The 22,012-nt window shown below is 38.5% G+C and overlaps 1 protein-coding gene across 3 annotated transcripts in view; it reads left to right on the plus strand.

Moving 5' to 3' along the window:
• The window catches only part of EGF (epidermal growth factor), a 93,315-nt gene that overhangs the window by 39,849 nt on the left and 31,454 nt on the right, over positions 1-22,012 (plus strand). For 2 of the 3 annotated variants that reach the window (XM_041758096.1, XM_041758097.1), the window contains exons 6-13: positions 2,188-2,313; positions 3,589-3,711; positions 9,685-9,807; positions 10,679-10,804; positions 11,777-11,913; positions 14,583-14,731; positions 18,897-19,001; positions 20,244-20,467. In XM_041758096.1, coding sequence (XP_041614030.1) covers positions 2,188-2,313; positions 3,589-3,711; positions 9,685-9,807; positions 10,679-10,804; positions 11,777-11,913; positions 14,583-14,731; positions 18,897-19,001; positions 20,244-20,467 — 1,113 coding nt within the window. The remainder of the gene's footprint in view (positions 1-2,187; positions 2,314-3,588; positions 3,712-9,684; positions 9,808-10,678; positions 10,805-11,776; positions 11,914-14,582; positions 14,732-18,896; positions 19,002-20,243; positions 20,468-22,012) is intronic. The other variant, XM_041758098.1, reaches the window with a different exon arrangement.

Here is a 22,012-nt window from a genome sequence, read left to right on the forward strand (position 1 = left end):
TTGGTGTAAAAACCACAGACAAGAAACAAAATGTTTGGAATCAATATCCAAGAAACTTAGTGTAGATCTGAACTGATTCAGTACATAATTATGCAACAGTATTGAATAATTGGCAAGATTGCTTTTGTATTTAATTCTGTCACGACATCTGAATAAACAAGTTTAAAAGAACTAAGTTCATAACAGACTTGCTAAAGGGAGGTGTTCATAACTGTAGGGAGGTTGGCATGTTTCATCAATACATTAGGCAGGTGTTTCTCAAAGTGTGCTATGAAGACTCTTGACAACAGAATCACTCAGATTTAGTTGAAAATGCAGATTCCTGAGCCTTTTTCTTGATTCACCAAATCAGGATCTCTAAAGGGTAAAATGCCAGGTAGTCTCAATGCACACTGGGGACATTTTCAAGAGGGCAAGAATATGTTTTTACTGTGTCATGGTGTTCCTGGTCAAGAAGAGTGTTTAGTGACTTGAACTAGAAGGAAATTGGTAGAGTTAGAGTGAGGAGACATCTTTATTAAGTATATAAGCAGAGACCAGAGGAACAGCCTTACTTGGAGAATGGTCTCAATTTCTTGCACTGGTGAGCTCAGGCTCTCGCTGATTTGGTCCCTGTGTCATTCACAGCAAGACTGTTTTTAGCAGTCCTTCCTTTGGGTCCTTGACACTTCTCATTATTCACAGGCTGTCAGTGATCACATCTCTGCCAGGGCTCCAGATCATGACCCTGGTCTTCTTCCTTTGCTATCACCTCTTGCCAGAGTTCTGGCCTCCATATCTACTTGGATCCTGAAATCTTCCCTTAGACTCAAGTTTAACTTTGTATTTCCCAGAATATTTTTACAAAGGTCCTGTCATTGTTAAAACTGGCAAAAAGTAAGATGGAGCAAAATTTGAACAGGGGTATATCTGTTACTAGTTTGTCTCTTGATCTTGGCTCTGAAAATCAAAGGTACAAAGTTGGCCATTTGTTGTTCCATATATTTGGCTAATTCAGCCCAAGCACATACCCCACTAAGCAGATTTTACTATTTACCATGGGTTATTTTGTAAAACATGGAATACTGGCAGCAATAAACTCAGAAATTTGGGGATAAGGCATATGGCAGTGGCATATTTTAAGTCTGAAAGATGTTGTTCTTTAAATAAAGATCCTAAAAAAAGCCTAAAAACATATATATATATATATATATATCTCAAACTTATAACTATTATACTTAAAAAAGATGTTCTTAGGATTAAAGCTTTTTTTCTTAAACAGATATTTCATTTTCAGAATTTTTGTTTATATGCTTTATTATATTCTTTTTATAAAAGTAAACCAGAATGAGTGAAATAAAGGGGATTAAGAGTACAGTTATCTTTCTCTAAAAAAAGATTTTATTTATTTATGAATTTATTTGTTCATGAGAGACACAGAAAGAGAGGCAGAGACAGGCAGAAGGAGAAGCAGGCTCCCCATGGGGAGCCCTATGTAGGACTCGATCCCAGGACCCCAAGATCACGACCTGAACCAAAGGCAGACGCTCAGGTGCCCCAAGAGTACACTTACCTTGATGAACACTGAGAAATGTATAAAATTATATATATATAAATATAAACATATATTAAAAAGTAAAGCAGAGGGGTGTCTGGATGGTGCAGCTGGTTAAGCACTGTCTCTTGGTTTCTGCTCAGGTGGTAGGCTCAGGTCATGATCTCAGGGTCATGAGACTCAGTTGGGCAAGGGGTTCAGGCTCAGTGCCAAACTGCTTAAGACTCTCTCTCCCTTTCCCCCTCCCCTGTGTTCTCACGGTCTCTCTCTCTCAAATAAATAAAGAAATCTTAAAAAAAAAAAAAAAGTGAAGCAGAATGAAAAAGCTAGTAAGATGTGTTTAGTGTTTGTAATCCAAGGAATGAAATCTCCAGCTAATTAGGATGTCCAATCCCAAGTACTTTGGTAGGAATAACACAATTAGAGAAATAAGTGGGCTGCCTCTCTGAATGCCTCAGAATCCAGGCTAATACCGTTTGGCTCCTGAGCAGTGCCACCACTGTGAAAGACAACACCCCTGCTCTTGTCACAGGGAAATTAGACTTCTAAACACCACAAAGGATCAAGGAGTGTCCCTGTCAAAATGCATCCCCACTCCAAATAAACCATCTTCTCTTTCATTTATTTTTTTTTTTTCCCATCTTCTCTTTTAGATCAGAAACTCTGCAAATGGAAGCAAGGTAACTGCAGAGGCAGCACGTGTGGTCAAGATTCAAAGCCCTATTCATGCAGGTGTGCAGAGGGATATACTTTAAGCCAAGATGGAAAATACTGTGAAGGTAATGTGCAGGGTAGCTACCTAAAAGCAAGGACAGCCCGCCTGAGCCAGTGGCTGGTCTTCGGTGGGTCATCTAGAGCCTCAAAGCAAAACCAATTTGAGGTTTTCCCCCTTTTTCTCCAGAAAAATGATTTTATTTTTTCTTCCATTAAAGTTTTTGTAACAACTTTCAGATCTTTATGCATCATGTTCCTAGATCAAATACTCACAGAGGCTACTCAGAACTTAATATAAGGCAGGGATTCTCCGAGTGGACTCCGTGGACCTCTGTGGGTTTGACAGTGTGCAAAAATGTCAGTATTTTCAAATTGTTTAAGGTAGTACGGTTCCATGACTATCATTAGATCCTCAAAGAGGGACTTCCATACCACATCCCATAACGTTCTGGTAGGAATTTTGGGAAACTGTGCACTGAGACTGTTTATCTGGGGTTCCTCCTATTTTGAAGCTTCAGGTCCGGTTCAGTGAACCCAGGAAAAATACTGTATCCTTTCTCCTGGGAAGTCCAGTGAGTTACTAATTAAGAGCATCCAATGACTGTAGCACTCATTCAGTAGAATTAGTTGGGGTGAGATGTCGGGTAAAGCTGACATTTAAGTATAAGTTAAGTATATGGCTTCTGCTCACCTGGGACTAGTGGGGGAGAGCCATTGCATAGAACATAGGCCTGAAATCTGGGTTTCTGCCGGAGTGTATCTGCTGGGGAATGTTCCTATATTCAAGTGAAGGGCTCCTGTCAGCCCTGAGAGTGCTGAAGAGCAGAGCAGGGGATGTCATATCCTGATCAAGGACTTTCAAGAGTCCCTGACTTCAATGGCTACATTTTTCATGGGAAATTGTACTACTTTTTCCTGAAGGCAATTTTAGTATGAAAATACAGATTTATTTGAAAGCATAAACTGTGACAATAAAAATGACTTTCGTGACAATGAACTGACTTTTTTCATTATTTGCCAGGGTAGCAAAAACTGTCTTAGGGCAGCCCAGGTGGCTCAGTGGTTTAGCACCTGCCTTCAGCCCAGGGCGTGATCCTGGAGACCCGGGACCGAGTCCCACGTCGGGCTCCCTGCGTGGAGCCTGCTTCTCCCTCTGCCTGTGTCTCTGCCTCTCTCTCTGTGTCTCTAATGAATAAATAAATAAAATCTTTTAAAAAACCAGACTTTCCATTCTCAGTTATAGCAAATACAAGTGTGAGATATTATACTTTGTGCTTATTAGTAATATTACAATTTATTTAAAAAATAACCATTTATGTTTTACTGTTGTCATTGTATAGATGTCAATGAATGTGCCTTTTGGAATCATGGCTGTACTCTTGGGTGTGAAAACATCCCTGGATCTTATTATTGCACATGCCCTGTAGGATTTATTCTGCTTCCTGATGGGAAACGGTGTCATCGTAAGTATTTATCGCATTATTTTCTTTCATTTTCAGTGATGTTTCTAAGGTAGCTATGATCTGGGTTGGTGGTCCTTGATCAGCAGTATGCATCAGAATTATCTTGATATTTTATAATGTACATGAATGACTAGACCCCAGATTTATTAAATTAAAACCTCTAAGGTTGGGAAACGTATATAAATCTATCTCTCTATATATATATTTCTTGTTTCTTTATCCATATTTTACTGTGTAACTCTGAAAGATAAGCATGTAAAAACTCAATCATGATACTTTATTATATCTAAAACACTAGCTGTGGTTCCCTGTTATCATCTATTATCTAGTTAGTTTTTAGGTATAATCACAATACCATTGTCACCTGAAAAAAATCAGCAATAATTCCCTAATAACATCAAATGTTGTCTAGGTGTTCAAATTACCTTAAAAGGTTTTTTTAAACAGTTGATTCGTTTGACTAACCATCCAGACAAGAACTATGTATTCTATTAGCTTAATACTTCACTTTTATTCTACAGATTCCCTCACTTCTTTTTGTCTTTCTCTGAGTGACTTGTTTCACTTAGCGTTATGCCATCTAGATCCATCCAAGTTTTTGCAAATGTCAATATTTCATTTTTATGAATAATAGTCCATTACACACACACACACACACACACACACACACACACACACATCCAATTACATCCAATTCTCCTTTATTCATTTATCTGTTGATGGACACTTAGGCTGCTTCCATAATTTGGCTATTGTCAAAATGCTGCAATAAACATAGGGGTGCATGTATCCTTTTGATTAGTGTTTTCATATTTTTTGGGTAAATATCCAGTAGTGTTATTCTGACAGGAGTGAAGTGATATCTCATTATAGTTTTGATTTGTATTTCTCTAATGATGAGTGATGTTGAGCGTCTTTTCATGTGTCTGTTGGTTACCTGTAGGTCTTCTTTGGAGAAGTATCTGCTTATGTCTTCTGCCTATTTTAAAATTGGATTCTTTTTGTTTTTTGGGTGTTGAGTTGTATCAGTTCTTTATATATTTTACATACTAACTCCTTGTCAGATATGTCATTTACAAATATCTTTCCCATCCAGTGGTTGTCTTTTTTTTTTTTTTTTATGATAGTCATACACACAGAGAGAGAGAGAGAGAGAGAGAGAGAGAGAGGCAGAGAGAGACACAGGCAGAGGGAGAAGCAGGCTCCATGCACCGGGAGCCCGACGTGGGATTCGATCCCGGGTCTCCAGGATCGCGCCCTGGGCCAAAGGCAGGCGCTAAACCGCTGCGCCACCCAGGGATCCCTGTCTTTTTGTTTCATTGATTGCCTCCCTTGCTGTTCAGAGACTTTTTCATTTGATGTAGTACCAAGAAGTTATTTTTGCTTTTGTTTTCCTTGCCTTAGGAGACATATTTAGACATTGCTATGGCCAATTTCAGAAAAATTACTGCCAATGTTCTCTTTAAGGATTTTTATGGCTTCAGGTCTTATGTTTAGTTCTTTAATCTATCTTGAGTTTATTTTTGTGGATGGCGAAAGAGAGTGGTCTAGTTTCATTCCTTTACAAGTAACTATCCAGTTTTCCTAACACCATTTGTTAAAGAGACTGTCTTTTTCCCATTGCATATTCTTGACTCCTTTGTTGAAGATTGCTGACAATATAATTGTGAGCTTATTTCTGGGCTCTCTATTCTGTTCTGTTAATCTATGTGTCTATATTTGTGCCGGTACCACATTGTTTTGATTACTACAGTTTTGTAATACATCTTGAAACCTGGGATTGTGATACCTCCAGTTTTGCTTTTCTTTTTCAAGGTTTCTTTGGCTATTCAGTATTTAGTGTTTCCCTACAAATGTTAGGATTATTTGTTTTAGTTTAGTTCTATGAAAAATGCTATTGATATTTTGATAAGGGTTACATTAAATCAGTAGATTGCTTTGGGTGAGTAGTATAGACATTTTAGCAATATCGGTTCTTCCAATCCATAAGCATGGAATATCTTTCCATTTATTTGTGTCATCTTGAATTTGTTTTATCAGTGTTTTATAGTGTTTAGGGTACAGGCTTCTCACTTCTTTGGTTAAATTTATTCCTTAATATCTTATTGTTTTGGTGGTATTGTATATGTGATTTTTTTTAATTTCACTTTCTGTGGCTTCATTATTAGTGTATAGGAATGTAGGATATTTCTGTAGATCGATTTTGTGTTCTGTGACTTTACTGAATTCACTTATCAGTTCTAATAGTTTTTTGGTGGAGTCTTTAGGGTTTTCCTCTGTAGTATCATGTCATCTACAAATAGTGAGAGTCATCTTCCTTACCAATTTGGATACTTTTTATTTCTTTGTGTTGCCTAGTTGCTATGGCTAGGATTTCCAGTATTATGTTGAATAAAAATCGTGAGTGGACATCCTTGGCCCCTGTGTTATTAATGGGTCAGTCTGGGACCACTTTGGCCTTGAGTTGAGTCATAACAGATGTTTGCCAGGGCTGTGACTGCACCAAACTGCAGGGTACTCTCCCTATGTTTGTCTCCTGAGAGGCTTTCAGTGGTGGCTGGGGCTCGCAGTCAGACTTGATGTCTATCCCGAGTTGCAGTCAAACATGTGTGTGGTTATCTTCCCTTCTCCCCAGCACAGGAGTCACTTTTGAGTGGTGCTGGCCTCTGATGAGGCTCTTTGCATTATGCCAATCTTGTGGAGCCACTTTGGAGAACTCTTGCCTAGGACAGGTTAGATGCAGTAGGGGTCTACAGGAGAGCGTGGGGGCAGGATGTATTGTTAGTGAGCTAGGTGGAGAGTGTTGGCACTACTGATTCCCATAGGTGTCTGTGTATCTGGGCCAGGGGTGGGGGAGAGAAATAGCATGAGCCAGCTCTTTTGTTCCTGGGGAAGTCTCCTAAAGATCCTTTCCCCTCTAGTGAACATTTTGAGATTAGTAAATAAATCTCCTTTTTTTATACTCCAGGTGTTTTTCTAACTGCTGCTTCTATGCTGTATCTCAGTTTGCTCTTTGTTGTGCTGTCTCCTCAAGGGTGGGGATTCAGCTTCAGCTGAGCTCACTGGTATTTAAAGGTCCTGCTGTTTGAGCCAAGCCTCTCTGGTTTTCATAACTAAATGTTATGGTACTTCATCTTCCCAGTGTGGCTCCCCCCATGCCTGGGATGGGGAGCCTGGGGTGAGGGTCTGCTCTTCTCCATTCTTTGTGCGTGGATTGGCACTTCCTCCCAAGGTATGTCTTGCCATGTCACTTTGGGTCCTAGCCATGTCCCTACAACGAGCTGTGGACAGTTTTTTTCTGCCAGTCTCCAGGTTGTTTTCTGGGTTATTTACACTGATGTGGGTGTTATCTAGATTTATCCATGGGATGAGGTGAGCTTAGTATCTTCCTACTCTGACACCCTCCATGGAAGTTGTTTGGGTATTTATTTATTTATTTATTTATTATAGTCACACACACACACACAGAGAGAGAGAGAGAGAGAGAGAGAGGCAGAGACACAGGCAGAGGGAGAAACAGGCTCCATGCACCGGGAGCCCGACGTGGGATTCGATCCCGGGTCTCCAGGATCGCGCCCCGGGCCAAAGGCAGGCGCCAAACCGCTGCGCCACCCAGGGATCCCCTATTTGGGCATATTTTTAATGACATCAAAATCAACTGGATGAGTAACAGCTAGTGTGTATACTCTCTGATATTTTCCACATGCTGTGCCTAATTTAATGTTATTACCACTCTAGTGATGGACACTAGTTTGGGCCAACATGGTACAGTACTCTACTGTAGATTTCTGCAAGGCTGGGCAACAGTGGCTAGTGAGGATGACCAGTTTTGTTTGTCTTGTCTAATCATTTCAGAGTTTTCGTGTATTGCAGTCTGTACTTTCCACTCTTCATAATGAGTTTGAGCCTAGAGTTGATCTACTCCAGCAACTTTTTCATGTGCTGTGAAGCCACCATCTTCCTGCCTTAGGTATAGGACAGTTTCCAAACAAGAACAGCCACTAAGGTAGTTGAAATTGAGAAAGAGTCCAACAGTCTTTCAATGAATGGTTGTAGCAGCATTAACAATAATATCCTAGATTCATTACTTCACCAAGGGTTTCAAATGGTGATATCTAGTTGTATTATTTAGTTTTAGTTGTACTTCATAAAGAGCACTTTGCTCATTAACTTTTTGGTTACCTCAAGATATAATTCTTACATTAAAGGCAGAATAAATGTTGGATTTTTCTTCTTTTTTATTTATATAAGTAAACTATATTATTCCTTAACACTTTCCAAAGAAGAGTGTTTTCAAAAATTAAATATTACTATGAAGTCATGGATTTTTAACATTTTTTAATATGGCTCAACCTATTGTAGTTATTATCCTTACCAATGAGCAAGTTATTTCTTGTTGGCCAGTGGGAGCTTCTTCAAAGACCCCAGTAGTCTTCAATAGTTTCCTTGTTATCTCGTAGGATATATTTTCCAGGCTTATCTTATATATTCTATGTTCTAGACCTGGCATTAGCAATTTCTTAAAGAATGATACTTCTTTTTAATGAGAAAATTATATTTAGAGAACATAATCTGCTACTACTAGGTTAGTCAGTGTGTCTAGCCTTTCAGGCCATCAGAGCCAGAAAAACACTTTTTAAAGAGAGAAGTAAAGTATAAATTTATATGGACACGCCCACTTTCAGTTTAAGATTACATACTCTAGTACCTTCTTATAGGTTTCTTATTGAATCTACTAACATAGCTAAATAGAAATTAATATTTAAGACCATATGCATTGTCTAGCCCTGTTCCAGAGATGATGATGAATAGATCAGTCTGAGTGTGGTAAGTGCTTATGACATTTAAGGTATTTAAAAATAGATGGATGGTAATGAATTTACCATGGGTAATGGTAATGAAATTACCCACTACATTTGTTCCTGTCTCTGGATCTTTCCCTTCTAATACCATGTAATTTACCAGTTTGAAAATATACTTAAGTGCATGATGTTAATGTGTTATGGAATACACTATGTGACATGCATAATCTCATTTGATTGTCAAAACTTCTAAGACCTCTATAGTACATGTATTTTATATTTTAATCTTTGATTTTCTTGTAATTTATTTTGATGTATGGTGTAAGGTAGGGATGTAACTTTTCAAATCATTTCTCAGTTATTTCTGTGCCATGTTCGATGATCATTCCTATGATCAATGATTTAAAATACCTTTACCACAGGGGCATCTGGGTAGCTCAGTTGGTTAAGCATCTGACTCTTGGTTTTGGCGCAGGTCATATGATCTCATGGCTTATGGGTTTACATCAGGCTCCACACTCAATGGAGAGTCTAGTTGAAGATTTCTCCTCCTCTGCCTCTCCTGCAACTTGTGTGTGCACATGCATGCAAGCTCTCTCTCTCAAATAAATAAACAAATCTTTAAAAAATACATTTATCATATACTACATTCTTATACATACCTGAGTCTTTTTCTAAAATGAGCTTTCTCTCTGGTTCTATTATCTTTTCTGTCTATACCTGCACTTATTTAGTTAATGCTCCTTTATGATACATTTTGATATTTGTTAAGAGCCTCACTCTCTTCCTACACCTAACCACACTCATACCATGTTCTTAGTTTTTTTACGTATACAATTAGTTTTCCAGATGAACTTGCAAATCATTTGGCTAAGTTACATTTAAAATATTTTGGAATTTTGATGATTAATAACTTTGAAAATATTATTTGACATAGAAGAAACTTAGAGGAAGCTAGAATCATTTGCCAAAAAGAGAAGTCTTTCTTTAATTTTTTAGATTTGAGAATTTTCTGTATTTTTACATCACCCTTACCACAGCATTTCATAAATGTCTTTATGAAATGTCATTAACTTACTCTTTTTAGTGTAGCATTTTTTAGCAGTTGATTTTGCTAAATTTCCACAAATCTGACTTAACACTAATCTTGACCTTATGCTTCAATGATTAGAATTAATTGCCTGTCCGAGCAATACATCTAAATGTAGCCATGACTGTGTTCTGACATCAGATGGTCCCATATGTTTCTGTCCTGAAGGCTCAGTGCTTGAGGCAGATGGAAAAACATGTAGTGGTAAGTTTATTTACTTTTTGTTTGTTTGAAAACAAACTTTCTGAGTGACACCTAAAGATTGATCTTTGTTATAATGGAGAAGAGACTTTCCAACATTATACTTGAAAAGATATTGGTGCAGCAGAATAGTATGTAGATTTTTGTCAGGTTTTTATTTGTGTGTTTTTTGCTTTTAGACAGCATAGCTTGGTGGTTATGAGCAAGGGCTTTGGAGTTAGACAGCTCTGAGGTAGCATTCATTACCTGTTACAAGCAGTGTTATTTGCCCTCCCTTAGTTTCATTTTTTTTTCATCTGTAGAAGTTAGTAGACCTGCCTCCTGGATTTGTGGCCAGCATTGAACAAGATGATGGGTGTAGAGTCTTTAGTTTATTCCTTGTAGCGAATTAATGCCTTTCTACTTTTATCTTCATAGAGATTTAAGCATATAGAGGGCTGGATATAACTTAAAATTAGCATAAAGTTATGTGTGGCTTTTTTTTTTAAATAAAGAAAGAAAAAAAAAATCACAGGGCCAGAAATATATGTGAGAAAAAAATACATTACTCACTTGCAAGAATTAGACCAGCTGTCAAACTCATCAAAATAAATTTTTTATTCTACTGTCAGTACACTTGTTTTTCAAACTCAGTGATAGTACAGAGGCCAAGGGTTGCTGGGTTGTGAAGGGTTAACATTCAAGACATGGGGTTATAGGAAAATGGAATATGATGACATTTTGCTCCTAGTCTCTGAAAAATAAATTTGATTGCAGCAGTATACAAGATTCTGGAAATGATTTTAAAAATCAACATATACTTAGTTCACTCACTATTTTGATGAAAAATTGTTTTATTTTTGAATGCATCATTAACAAGTGCTTGTTTTTGTAGGCTGTTCATCACCTGATAATGGTGGATGTAGCCAGCTCTGCCTCCCTCTCAGCCCAGTATCCTGGGAATGTGGTTGCTTTCCTGGGTATGACCTACAACTGGACAAACAAAGCTGTGCAGCATCAGGTTAGTGCTGTGGACTTTGAAAGTGTGTCACTGCAAAAAGATTATGTGAAACATTTTATTTAGAAAAATGGAGAGTTACGTTGCTTTTGGCTTCTGAGTAGAATGTCTGACTCAGCAAAGATTTGTCATGACATTTAGTATGGCATTCCAGTATATGCGAAAATCACGACCAGAATAGTCTTAAAACACTTTATAGTTTAGAAGTGTTTAATAAATATTTGTTGATTGATTTGATTTTCATCTCTCCAGTGAATGTAACTATCATAATACTTTGACAAAATCTGTCCTTTTTATGTCAAAATTTAATATGTTGCTGAATGCTTGAATAATTTTTTCATCTTCTGATATTACATCTCTTAGTCTTTCAGCAGCCTTGGATTCCTAGATTTATACCAAATTGATGTTATCTCTCCTAGGTTGATTATGCTTGTAATCTGAGATGACATAATGATGAGCCTGAAGAGTTTAATTTAGAGCCCAAGACTCTTAACTTCCTAGGGCGTTAGTGAATATAGCATAATCTGAGCTCTGAAAATTATCAGAGGTCTTGTTATTAACCCGAATAATCATGCCTCCCTTTCAGAAGTACCCAGGTCAGAGAATGGTATTTATTTGGACATGAATTTGTATAATCTGCTAATATTAAGATGTTTCTATATGTGTGAAGCAAGGAGATTATGGGACTAAGACTTGCATCATCTAGCTGTGGGGTTAGCTATTTAATGCTGGCTTTTTTTATAAGTAATTTGCATTTTAAAAGCAGGCAGAGGGGAATCCAGTAAAATGGAATTCTGGTAAAATATCGCCTCATAGAAGAAATCTTCTTGACTGTCTTAACCTATACCACATTTGATGGGAAATTAAGAAGGCAAAAACTGTAGAAAGAGGATACAGTGAAAAGGAAAAGTCAGAAGTGCTTATCGGGTTCCAAGGCATATTTTAAATACAGTCATACTTGAATTTGGTTAACAGGACCACAACCATTTTTGCTGTTTGCCAATTCTCAAGATATTCGACACATGCATTTTGATGGAACAGATTATGGAACCCTGCTCAGCCAGCAAATGGGAATGGTTTTTGCCCTTGATCACGACCCTGTGGAAAATAAGGTATGGTTTTGTCACTTGAACAGATGTGGCTATGCTTTAAGGGCAGAGTAGAGGATTTTATCCTAACAGATGACCTGAGCTACTTGAAAATCCTGTGCTAAGCTCATAATGAATAGGCATAGAAAAATGTACATACAGACACTGGAGCGTAATTTGGGAAATTTCAAGGACACTCTTATTCTCATAACCTTATCCTAGTCCTTACAGTGATTCAGTCATTTTATTGAGAATGTTTGAGCAGGATCTTTATTTTTTAAAGATTTTATTTATTTATTCATGATAGAGAGAGAGAGAAAGAGAGAGAGAGAGGGAGAATGAGAGGCAGAGACACAGGCAGAGGGAGAAGCAGGCTCCATGCAGGGAGCCTGACGTGGGACTCGATCCTGGGACTCCAGGATCACACCCTGGGCCAAAGGCAGGTGCTGAACTGCTGAGCCACCCAGGGATCCCTGGTTGAGCAGGATCTTTTTTTTTTTTTAATTTTTATTTATTTATGATAGTCACAGAGAGACAGAGAGAGAGGCAGACATAGGCAGAGGGAGAAGCAGGCTCCATGCCCCGGGAGCCCGATGTGGGATTCGATCCCGGGTCTCCAGGATCGTGCCCTGGGCCAAAGGCAGGCGCCAAACCGCTGCGCCACCCAGGGATCCCCTGAGCAGGATCTTAAATTTAGCTTCTCTTTGGAGATGAGTCTGGAAGGCTAGCACAGTGCTGTACACTCAGGAGGACTGCCATAAATAGTTTTTTAGGTATTTGCGGATAGCAGAAGGAGTGAGAGGTTGGTTGGGTTATATTTGTCCTCAGTTAGCATGTACTTAAAACAAGATGTTATGGTGTCTTCTGGAGGTTAATCACATGGTAATTATAAATATACATAGTTATTAGTTAATTAGTTATTACTAGATAGTGCATTAATTTCTAGGATTTTAAACTTTGTATTTTTCTATCTTCCTGCTTTGAAGCAGTCTGGTAAATGGTCAAAAGAGACAGAGTGAAGCAGATTGATTCTGTGTGTAATTGCTATGGATTGATAGCCAAATATAACTATTTTTGCAAATAGAAGTTTCATACTCAAACACTAGCAAAGAAAAATCCTTCTTTCTTTTCCTTGAACTGAATCTATTGGACTCCATGGAAGAATTATATTTGTAGAAAGAAACAATTAATAGAAAAAAGTCAGTTCAAGATTCATTTATTACCAAACTAATTTTTTTTTTTTCCCCTCAACACAGTCAGCATTAGACCCAGAATGAACTTACAGTCATGTGGCTGTTTTTCATTTCCCTGGTTAAGTTCTCTTGCTCTTGCTCATCGAACTGTGGTCCTTGGACTGGCAGCATCAACATCACCTGGAACTTGTTAGAATTGCAGACTCCCAGGCTCTACCTCTGACCCCTGAAGCAGAATCTCCATTTTAACAAGATTTCCAGATGATTCGCATGCACATTTGAGTTTGAGAAGAGCTCTAGCTTAGTGTTTTTTAATAGGAGAAGTACCCATTTTTGTATTATGGAATAAAACCTTTTCTGTTTTATCTACAAAGATGATAATCCACTAGTTAATAAATTTCCATTGTGTGAACATTCTCATCATTTATTATAGGTTTATGTACATATACATACTCAGTTAAAATTCCACCAATGCCATCATTAAGTTGTCAGCTGACCCACAGCTGTTTTTAAAACTCTCACAAAATTCTTGTATCTGTTTGCTAGTCTGCATAGGAGACTTAAAAAAAGAGCTTTGCACCTGCAAGTTAGGTTCTGTTGACCAAGGTGGATTAATTAAAATGAAATTCAATATGGCCAGAGATCAAAGAAACTTTAGCAAATATCTAGACTTTGTCATTTTTACAGTAAAGAAAAATTTAGGTTAATGACTTGGCCAACGCAATTAAACAAAGAAGGGCCCAAACCAGGAGAGGGACCTGTAGGTCCAGGCTTGCAGTGAAGTGTAGTCCGCAGATTGAACAGCAGAAGATACAGCCTGGCTTGTAGCCCCCACTAAACTGCTCATCATAGCTCCCTTTCAGGCTGTAGAACCCATTAGTTTAAGTACAGTGGCTTTGTTATTGACCAATTATCAAAGATTAATAAATTACCCAGTAGCAATAGAAATGTGTGCTAGGCACAGGGCTACAGGACCACACACACACACACACACACACACACACACACACGTGTATATATAACTCCTTTTTAGTTTAATATTATCCGCACTTAACCAATGAGGACACTGAAGGTCTGAGACATGGAGGAACTTGCTTATGTTTACACACATCTGGGAAGCAGCAGAGGTAGAAGGTGGAATCCAATTTGCAACTGTGTCTATCTCCAAAGCCAAGCTCTTAATGATTACACTATATGATCTGAAGATTTAATAACCGTGGTTTTTTTAAAATTTTTTTTATTTATTTATGATAGTCACAGAGAGAGAGAGAGAGAGAGAGAGAGAGAGAGGCAGAGACACAGGCGGAGGGAGAAGCAGGCTCCATGCACCGGGAGCCTGATGTGGGATTCGATCCCGGGTCTCCAGGATCGCGCCCTGGGCCAAAGGCAGGCGCCAAACCGCTGCGCCACCCAGGGATCCCCAATAACCGTGTTTATATATATTCCACATGAATTTTTAAGAACAAATCTGACAGAAATGCCTATGTTCTTTTTTTGTAGATATACTTTGCCCATACAGCCCTGAAGTGGATAGAGAGAGCTAACATGGACGGTTCCCAGCGAGAAAGGCTTATTGAGGAAGCAGTGGATGTGCCAGAAGGTCTTGCCATAGATTGGATTGACCGTAAATTCTACTGGACAGACAGAGGGTATGCTTCCTCCTTTAGTTTTAAGCCATGTGGGATGGGAGTGATGACATAGGTAATACCGCTGGCCTCATCCTCTACTTTGAACCCAAGAAAATATTGCTGGGCACTTGGGTGGGACTGGAGGAAAGATGCCCCTAACACTGTCCATTTTCCCTCCACTTTCTCCACACTACCAAGCAGGATGTTCCTCTTCTCATCAAGACTGGATCTATATCCAAGGGAGAATGGTGAGGACCAAGAAAGCAACATGTGTTTTTGCACTGTAGGCTGTGGTAATCGGAGAAATGCAAAGACTGTCTGAATACAATCAATTTTTTGATATGGATAAGGCCCTATCCTGGGTAATGGAGATGCAAAGAAGCCTGAGGAGTGTCCATCTTTGCAGTAAGCTCATAGTTTAGCCAGGGAGCTAAGGCACGTGGACCCAAAAAAAAAAAAAAAACAGTACAAATGCTTGTTCTACATATCAGTACAAGAGATATATAAATAAGGCTGGGCATAAATAATTTCCAAATGAAGTGTGTCCACACCCAGAGGGAGCTTTGGAAGAGGTTCCAGGAATCAAGTAGCCCAACCCCCCTCATTTTAGAGACCGGAATTCACCTTCTCTCTCCCTGTGAATGAGCATGAAGGAGGGAGCAAGACTTCACATGGGAGTTGTGAGCAAAGTCCTCACAAGATTGGAGAGATGGTCTACTTTCCCTTATGTGGGAAAGAACAGAACAGAACAACAACTCTGATGTGTCTGCCACCCTGGGGGTAATGCTTTTAGGGCTGTAGGAGGGGCAGTTGCATTTGGTGTATGTATGGCCTGTGTGAGCCCCAGGAGTGGTGGTGGTAGGAGGAGGGTGAAGGAAGGAAGTGGGTGCTCCTATGTGTGCTAATGGGAGCCCTCTCCTTGCTTCCAAGGGAGATAGCTAACCACAGAGTATAGGCAGCTGTCACAAGATAGTGTTTAAATTCTCTGTGCTCTAGCATGTTTTCTCAGAATAACTTAAAGCCATAGAGTGTAATGGTAGCCAACTTATGCAACTGAGTTAAAGTAAAAGAAGATGATAGAATTAGGAGTTCACCTAGGAGTTCATCTCTATGAAATTAGCGGTCCCAATTCAGAAGGAGAGGTCCCAGGGAACAGGTTTATATGCTTGGGGGTAGGTTTTCTATGTCCTAGAAACATGGGAAACAAATGGTGTTTTAAAAATGAGCCAACTGTACAGTGGTGTGCAGTTATCAATAACATGGTACTTTTATGTCCAGGGTAAGTATATTTTCATTCATTCATTCATTTTGGTTTACATAAACATACTTTTATTCCTTTATTCTTTGGATATCCATTTATTGAATAACTGAAATGCACTAGACATTGTGCTAATAGCTTTATATCCATAACACTATGAATCCCAAAAAAGGTAAGTTTTCTTATCCCCAATTTAAAGATTAAAAAATTGGGAATTAAAGAGGAAGGTACCTTTCCCAATGGCAAGCAGCCAGCAAAAGGTAGATCTGGAATTTCAGTTGTAGTAATGATAAAAATCATAATAGCAACCTCTTCTGTGTTGAACCTACTTAAAAGGACATTTTAAAATGTCAGCTGTGCATAATAACAGAGCTTGTCCATGGTTGTTCTCCGAAGGGTAAACGTTGATCAGGACAGCAGATGTGAGCCGCTCTTGGTCTCTCTGAGGAGCCAGGTCTCCTCATATTTCCCACATTTGCACAGCACCTTTAATTTTAACAACATTTGATTATGGCCTCATGGTACCTCCTGCAAGGCAATGCCTTCAGAAGCTAGTCACACACCTCCGTGTCCCAGAGAGTCAGACCTCAAATTCCCTAGTTCATTGGCTTCAGTAATAACAAGCCCTTCTAAGTCCTCTTCCCTCTAACAGCAGCTGTTAAAAAGAAAACCTTTAATTTGTCTGGAAATGAGAGGTTTATAGCTTGAAAACCTTGATATTAGCTAGAAATTGGATTTAAATAACTGAGATTCCAAGTTCATGATTTTAGATTATATGGTAACTTTTAACCAGTTAAAAGAGCCAGAGTGGATGCTTACAGTTTATATTGGCTGAGGAAAAGACAGATTCAAATTAACATCTAACAATAGGAAGGAAGCTAATTGATAATTCCACTGACAATACTATTATTTAGCATTGAGGAATCCTGATTCTTAAAGTCAAAAGCCCAGTAAAAGTGAATCAGGAGGGTAAAAACATATGTTTGCTCATGATTGATACCTACCAGGTGGAATAAATCACTCTTTTAGGGTTCCAGATGGACAACTGCTATGCTGGAAACAGGGTGGGTTTTGGAGCATGCCAGTGGCATCCAGGCCAATTAGATCATGGATAAAAAGAGAAAGATGCTCCACTAGATCAAGGGTCATGCTTGAACTCCTATGCCCCCAAATATCTGTGCTCGTCTTTGCTTTCTCATTACCGACACTGGAGTTAGGGATTTGTTTTCTGCTGAATCAAATAGACGTGTATTATTGGGTGAACCCCTTGGGGAGCTTTGAAAGTAAATTCCAGCAATCCTACCTAAGACAGCTCCAGATTCAGGAGCTTATGTCACTCTTGATTCTCATCATTTCACTCCTGCTCAAAACAGTAAGAATTCAGAGATGATGTAACAGTGAAACCAGAATTGACAGTTTTATCTCCCCTGGTCACAAGCAAGTGGCCTCAGAATTCCTTCCTTCCCACCAAGGGACAGGCTCAATGACAGTTGTGATTGAGTGAATTTGACACATCGAATTCAAAAATATCTTCCACCCGGCAGTACCTTCCCGATGATCACTTCATCTGGAATAGAATTATCCTTTAAAAGTGGCACAGGAGTACAAATGGCTTCAAATTATCCACTGCCCTGAGTTGGTGGTTTGTAAAGTGTCCTTGGCCAGCATAAGCCCTGAGCCAATTTTACCTTTGCTTTCTCTCCTTCATAAAAACTATGAGGAGGAATCTATGAAGCCTCTTCCCCACCAGGTGCTTGAAACCACAGTTGGATAAATCACCCAGAGACTTCCTTAGTGCTTAGTAGAATAGGGAAAGGGGAATAGTACTGCCCTGTGTTTCTGGGAAGGCCCACAAGAACAAGGGCTAGGCCCTTCCAGATGTTTGTTGAATGAATTAAAAATAACCATACTTTCTAGTTTGCTAGGGAAGCAGGCTGAGCGGACACCACATGGTAGGGAGGGGAGGTTCTTCTTCTCCCCTCAGCCTGTGGTCCTACCTGCTTCTGGATGCTGCTTGGAATCCCAGGTTAGTATACAGGGTGAGAGTGTGCTGGACTAAAGCATCTGCCCTGGGTCTGCCACTTACGTTGTTAACATTCTCTATACTAGAATTCCCTCTCCTCCTGCCAAACTCTAAGCTCTATAAGGACAAAGACAGGGTTTTGTTTACTATCGTCTCCAATGCTGAGGCCAATCTCCGACACACAGTAGGTGCTCAGTTAATATTTATTTGATAATGAAGGTCAGTCTAACAAATAAATAGAAAAACCAGAAAACAAGGATTTTCTCCTCTGCCAGAACCCAAAGGGTTATTATTTTTTTAATGTAAAGATGAGCAAATAATAATTTTAGTACTCCCATTTGTCTTAGAATTATGTGGAAGAAAATTAAGTCAACATAAATCTCCCTTCTGCTGTCCTCATGCTGGCTGTCTCTTGGCTCTTTGAGGCCTACTCTCTCTCTCTTTCCTCTGATCTGTGACCAGGAAGTACAGCTCCCCCTCTGGCTTTCACTGGGTTCAGCAGGAGCTGGGATGTTGTGCAGAAAAAGGGTTGGTGGTATTTACGCTCCTGACTTTGTCCCTGCCAGACCCCTGACACAGTCCCCTCTTACCTTATCCTTTCACTGTGTATTTTAGTTGTGTGGGATAAATATTGGGATGCTGATTGAAAGACTGTGTTAAAAAAAATAGAATTTGTGAATGTATGTCCTGATGTGTGTGTGTGTGTGTGTGTGTGTGTGTGTGTACACATGTGATGGTCCTGACTTGTGTTGAGAGTATATGTGTGTGCACACATGTGGTGGAGGTGGGTTTAGAGTGCCTCTTTGTGCATTTCACTAAGTAACAGGGAAAAAGGAGTATTTTTGTTTAAAAAGTTGATATTTAAAGTTGATATAACAAGCTCCTTTATATTGCATGCATTTTAGAAAATCTCTTATTGAAGGGAGTGATTTAAATGGAAAACATCGTGAGATAATCATCAAGGAGGACATCTCTCAGCCACGAGGAATTGCTGTTCATCCAATGGCCAAGTAAGTTTTGTGAAAATAAGGCACTTGCCGATAGAGGTCATGAGACAGTTCATGTTTGATATTACTAGTGTTCAAAATTTTTCTTAAGATCTCAGGTGTTCAGTGGAATCAGAAATCAAGAGAATCCATGAGATTAGCTCAAACTTTCAGAAATGATATAACTAGCATGACTTCCCCATCCCTTTATGTCTTTTGACTTTCTATTCTTACATAAACATTTTGTTATTCAGATAACCTTCCTTTTAAGCAAATTTAATTTTTTTTAAAAAAAGTGGGCTATAGATGCAAACCCATGAAACTACTTCCTTTAAAAATCTATATTATTGCTTTCCTGAGCAAAGTATGGTATTTAGATTGTATGGTTTATGAATTCTATTTAGAAAAATCATACGATGAGTTCTAATGATAGGTCATTCCTAGATTTAGACAACTGGAAAAAGAAATCACGAAAGATTAGAGGACTGTGTTGTTAATTGTGAATTAGTAACATAATTGTTGACAAATGTTCGTTCAGGTTTAGAGAATTAAGTAGAATAATGAATTCCTTCCTAGTTGTTAAAAAACAAGGGTTAAAAACTAACCCTATTTAATTTATAATGGGAATTTTATGAGGGTGATGGGATATAATATATTGGTAGTAATTGGTAATTGATTTGGAGCCAGCCACGTGATTAAAAAAGTGAGAATGTAACCATCTCTAAACAAACTAAGATAAAAGATAACGAACCATATTGAGCTCAAAAAATGTGCCTCAGCATCTGATTTATGGAACTTAAAATCGACCAAATTAACTGAGTACATTGTATGAAACTAGATAACAGATAAATATGCTATTTCCTTTATGCTGTAATTTTACATATATAGTAAGTTTTACATATGCACAGCAAAGGAACAGGCTAATAAGATTTTATTGCCTTCTGCAGCATGAAACACTAATTTAAGAATATGCTCTTGAACACACTTTCACTTGGTAATATAGTACAATTTTTCAAACTAATAATTTCTTCTTTATCCAATGATCTGAGCTTTAATTCAGCATTACCTGTCCAAGATGCTCTACATAAAAAGATAATTTTTGCTATTGAGAATTATTTGTCTGATGTACACTGTTATACTTTCTATATTCCTTGGTGTACTACTTCAGTTTATTCTAAAATGATTTTACATTGATGTTTTCAGTGTTGAAAGAATGGAAGAATTTTTGCATGCAATTTTATTTGTTGTATGCTTTCTTGATTAAAGGAGATTATTCTGGACTGATATGGGGATTAATCCACGAATTGAAAGTTCTTCCCTTCAAGGCATTGGCCGACTGGTTATAGCTAGTTCTGGTCTGGTCTGGCCCAGTGGAATAACGATTGATTACGTAACTGACAAATTGTACTGGTGTGATACCAAGCTGTCTGTGATTGAGATGGCCAATCTGGATGGTTCAAAACGCCAAAGACTTGCCCAGAACGATGTAGGTGAGACTTTGGGATGGGTGATTTCTTCATCTTGACCTGAGTGTTGATGCATGTTAAATAAAAAGTGTGTTTATACACACACACACACACACACACACACACACACGCACACACATACACTCACCTGTGAGAGAGATATGGAGACAGACTTCTTTGGGAATGTCTGAGCTACAAAGATTACCTTCACATTGGAATACTGGATAAAACATTGTGATGAATAATCATTTCTTTTTGCCAAGATTTCCCAAAATCAGAATGAAAATATTAAAAATTTACGACTTCTCTAGGAATAAGAACTTGGTTCAGTTGTTGTCATTTCTTATGTTTTAGGCAAAGATTAATAAATATAGTTTTCTTTCCTATTATATTTTCAGATTTTTCATGGGATTTCATGTATGTTCATAAATATATTTAAAATGCTATAGTCTATGCTAAGTGTTAACAGAGAAATACTGGGGGATCCCTAGGTGGCTCAGCGGTTTAACGCCTGCCTTGGGCCCAGGGCGTGATCCTGGAGATCTGAGATTGAATCCCACATCCGGCTCCCTGCATGGAGCCTGCCTCTCCCTCTGCTTCTCTCTCTCTATGTCTCTCATGAATAAATAAATAAAATCTTTAAAAAGAGAGAGAGAGAGAGAAATACTGGGGGTGCCTGGGTGCCTCAGTCAGTTAAGTGTACAACTATTGGTTCAGCTCAGGTCATCATCTGTGGGTCAGGAAGTGAGCTCCCTGTGGGGCTCCCTGCTCAGCGAGAAGTCAGCTTCCCTTCTGCCCCTCCCCTCATTCCTTCCCCGTGTGCACGCACGCATGCTCTCACTTTCATAAATAAATAAATCCTTTAAAAAGACAGAGAGTGAAATACTGAATGTACCAGAAGCCGTTGCATGTTCTTGAGCAGGAAATGTGTATGATAAGACTGGCACCTCACTGTAACCCTTAGTAACAGTATAAGGGTTGGATTGAAATCTGGAGAGAAGGAAATTAGTCAAGAGACTCCAACAGTTGTCCAGTCAACAGTTGATGAAAGCCTGAGATAGAACATTGCCATTTCAAAGTGGAATGGAGGATTAGAGTATTAAAAAGAATTACTATGAACGAAAAATTTAGAGGATTTGGTCATAGATTAAATATCAGCAGGAGAGCCAGAAAGATGTTGAAGATGCTTCTGAGATTCAGAAACTGGTTGGTTGAGAAGATACAAAAATATAGTCTATCTCTTTTATGAAGAAGCTAATAATCTGCATAAGATATTTATTTTTGTCATTCTTTTTGGCTTAGAAGATATGAATTTCTAGATTTGTATTATACATTAAATAGGTCATGATAAGTAAAACTGAAAATTTTGCATACTTCCAAGTTTCCTTGAAAATTAAAAGTATACTTTACAATAAATCATAAGCCCATCTAAGATCATAGACTTTATTCACCCATGCACTTAACAGATATTTATTGAATCATTTTAGGAAGTAGCGATACAGTAGAGAGTAAAATAAAACGGTTCCTGTGAAGTCCTGGAGCCTGGGATGTGGGGACATATATTATTAA

This window comes from Vulpes lagopus, chromosome 6 (genome assembly GCF_018345385.1).
Source record: "Vulpes lagopus strain Blue_001 chromosome 6, ASM1834538v1, whole genome shotgun sequence".
Taxonomy (NCBI): Eukaryota; Metazoa; Chordata; class Mammalia; order Carnivora; family Canidae; genus Vulpes; species Vulpes lagopus.